The 1,893-nt window shown below is 37.6% G+C and overlaps 1 protein-coding gene across 2 annotated transcripts in view; it reads left to right on the top strand.

The window, feature by feature from the left end:
• LOC104790771 (serine/threonine-protein phosphatase 6 regulatory subunit 3) overlaps positions 1 to 1,893 on the top strand; it is a 10,384-nt gene that overhangs the window by 2,001 nt on the left and 6,490 nt on the right. For both annotated transcript variants that reach the window (XM_019246707.1, XM_010516558.2), the window contains exons 7-10: positions 769 to 828; positions 908 to 1,024; positions 1,449 to 1,543; positions 1,623 to 1,831. In XM_019246707.1, the coding sequence (XP_019102252.1) occupies positions 769 to 828; positions 908 to 1,024; positions 1,449 to 1,543; positions 1,623 to 1,831 (481 nt within the window). The remainder of the gene's footprint in view (positions 1 to 768; positions 829 to 907; positions 1,025 to 1,448; positions 1,544 to 1,622; positions 1,832 to 1,893) is intronic.

The following is a 1,893-nucleotide window of genomic DNA, read 5'->3' as shown; positions in this document are numbered from 1 at the left end:
ATTAACTCTAAAGCATGTTTTTCTATTAGGTTTCCTTTCATCTCCTCTGAAGTTTTGACCTGTGAAATTGATGTTATTCTTAAGACTTTAGTGGACGAGGAGGAGGTAGTGTACTAATTTTCTTCTTCCTTTATTGTGATGAATGCGGAACCTTGTTAGTTTGAGTTTGATGTTTCTATTCCTCTGGTCTCATTTAATGGTTTGTACTTCCTGTTGCAGCTTATGAACCTACTTTTCTCCTTTTTGGAACCAAACCGTTCCCACAGTGTGATGCTAGCTGGGTATTTCAGCAAGGTTTGTACACTGTTAATAGTTCATTTTAGAATTCTAGTTCTTAAACGATTTTTGGTTTTGATGTCTCCACAAGTTTGTTACTTACTATACATTCGGGTATAGGTTGTCATATGCCTCATGTTGAGGAAGACAGTCCCGCTGATGAACTATGTAAAAGTAAGTTTTATTTGGATATTTATTTGAAAATTTTGCATATAGCACGAAAATCATCCTATTTTCTGATTGAAAATGAGATTGTGTGGTAGAAAGCGTCCTAAGGGGATGTGCTCTGTCTTTCTTATTTCTATGTTCAATAATTCCTTTTAAACCATAATTGTACTAAGTCGATGTAAACATATATTGTGGCAGAAACTCCTTGAATAGACTGACATATCATTGAGATGCACCTGTTCTTTGAAAATTGTTACTGTGTGAATTATGTGGTGTACACTCGATATAAAAGTAGCAAATAATCTTTTCAAATACCATATACAGGCCCATCAGAATGTCTTCCAGCAACTGGTTGATTTGATAGGGATTACGTCCATTATGGAGGTAAACCGTCCTTCTTCTCCTATCCTTAAATTTGATTCTGGTAGGCACTTTTAAGCTCATCTATATTTGATTTGCGTAGGTTCTAATTCGGTTGGTTGGTGCGGATGATCATGTGTATCCCAACCACCTAGATGTGATGCAATGGTTAGCTGATAGCAATCTGCTTGAAATGATCGTGGATAAGCTTAGCCCAACAGTAAGTATCATTTGTTAAAGCGTGTATGCATCCCTTCCCCTTCTTTTTGCTTCCAATGATTGAAATATAGGAACCATGGACGTATTTAAGCTACGTCTGATTTCTTCTCGTTATTATTGTTTAAATAAAATGTGGGATCTGTTGGTTCTTCATGTAACTGCTACTGTAGAGCTACTGAAAAGCTGATTGCTTATAAAACAATATAGAATAGTTGGAGAGACTCTCCTGCACTTGCACGTCTCTGTTTTATCTTATTGGTGCGGTTGTTGATTTCCTACTTTCTAACTCCTGAATGCAGTATAGAGAGCCTTTTTGCGTGTGGTTATTGTTTCGGTCAAATAACAACAAGACTTGCATATTTTTAATTTTGATTAGTTCAGACATGAATATTCTGAAAGTTTGTCTTCATTTTCTGTTGGATTAGAACTCTCTTGAAGTTCATGCAAATGCTGCTGAAACACTCTGCACTATCGCTCAAAATGCACCGTCACCGTTAGCTACCAAACTCTCTAGTTCAAGGTTTGTAGGATGTCTTACTCTTGAATATGTTGAAACCTATTTAGTAGTTAAGCTAACTCAGTGGCCTTTTTGTTTGCAGTTTTGTTGCAAGGATATTTGGTCATGCTTTCGGAGATCCCCAGTCCAAATCTAGCCTTGTCCACACGCTTTCAGTTTGCATTTCGTTGTTGAGCCCAAGAAGATCTGTAGTTTCTTCCCCCTTTATGTATTCATTCAGGGGCCAACAAATCTTCGAGTCTCCAATTTCTGTGAATCCGGAGACGATTGCCACCATGCTGCCTAGACTTGGTTAGTGTAACATTGTATTAGCTCTTTTACTGATTGCTATGACCCATTGTGCTCTGCACGTG

This window comes from Camelina sativa, chromosome 6 (assembly GCF_000633955.1).
Source record: "Camelina sativa cultivar DH55 chromosome 6, Cs, whole genome shotgun sequence".
Taxonomy (NCBI): domain Eukaryota; kingdom Viridiplantae; phylum Streptophyta; class Magnoliopsida; order Brassicales; family Brassicaceae; genus Camelina; species Camelina sativa.
The sequence above is the reverse complement of the archived record's forward strand: the minus strand, read 5'-3'. Positions and strand labels throughout refer to the sequence as shown.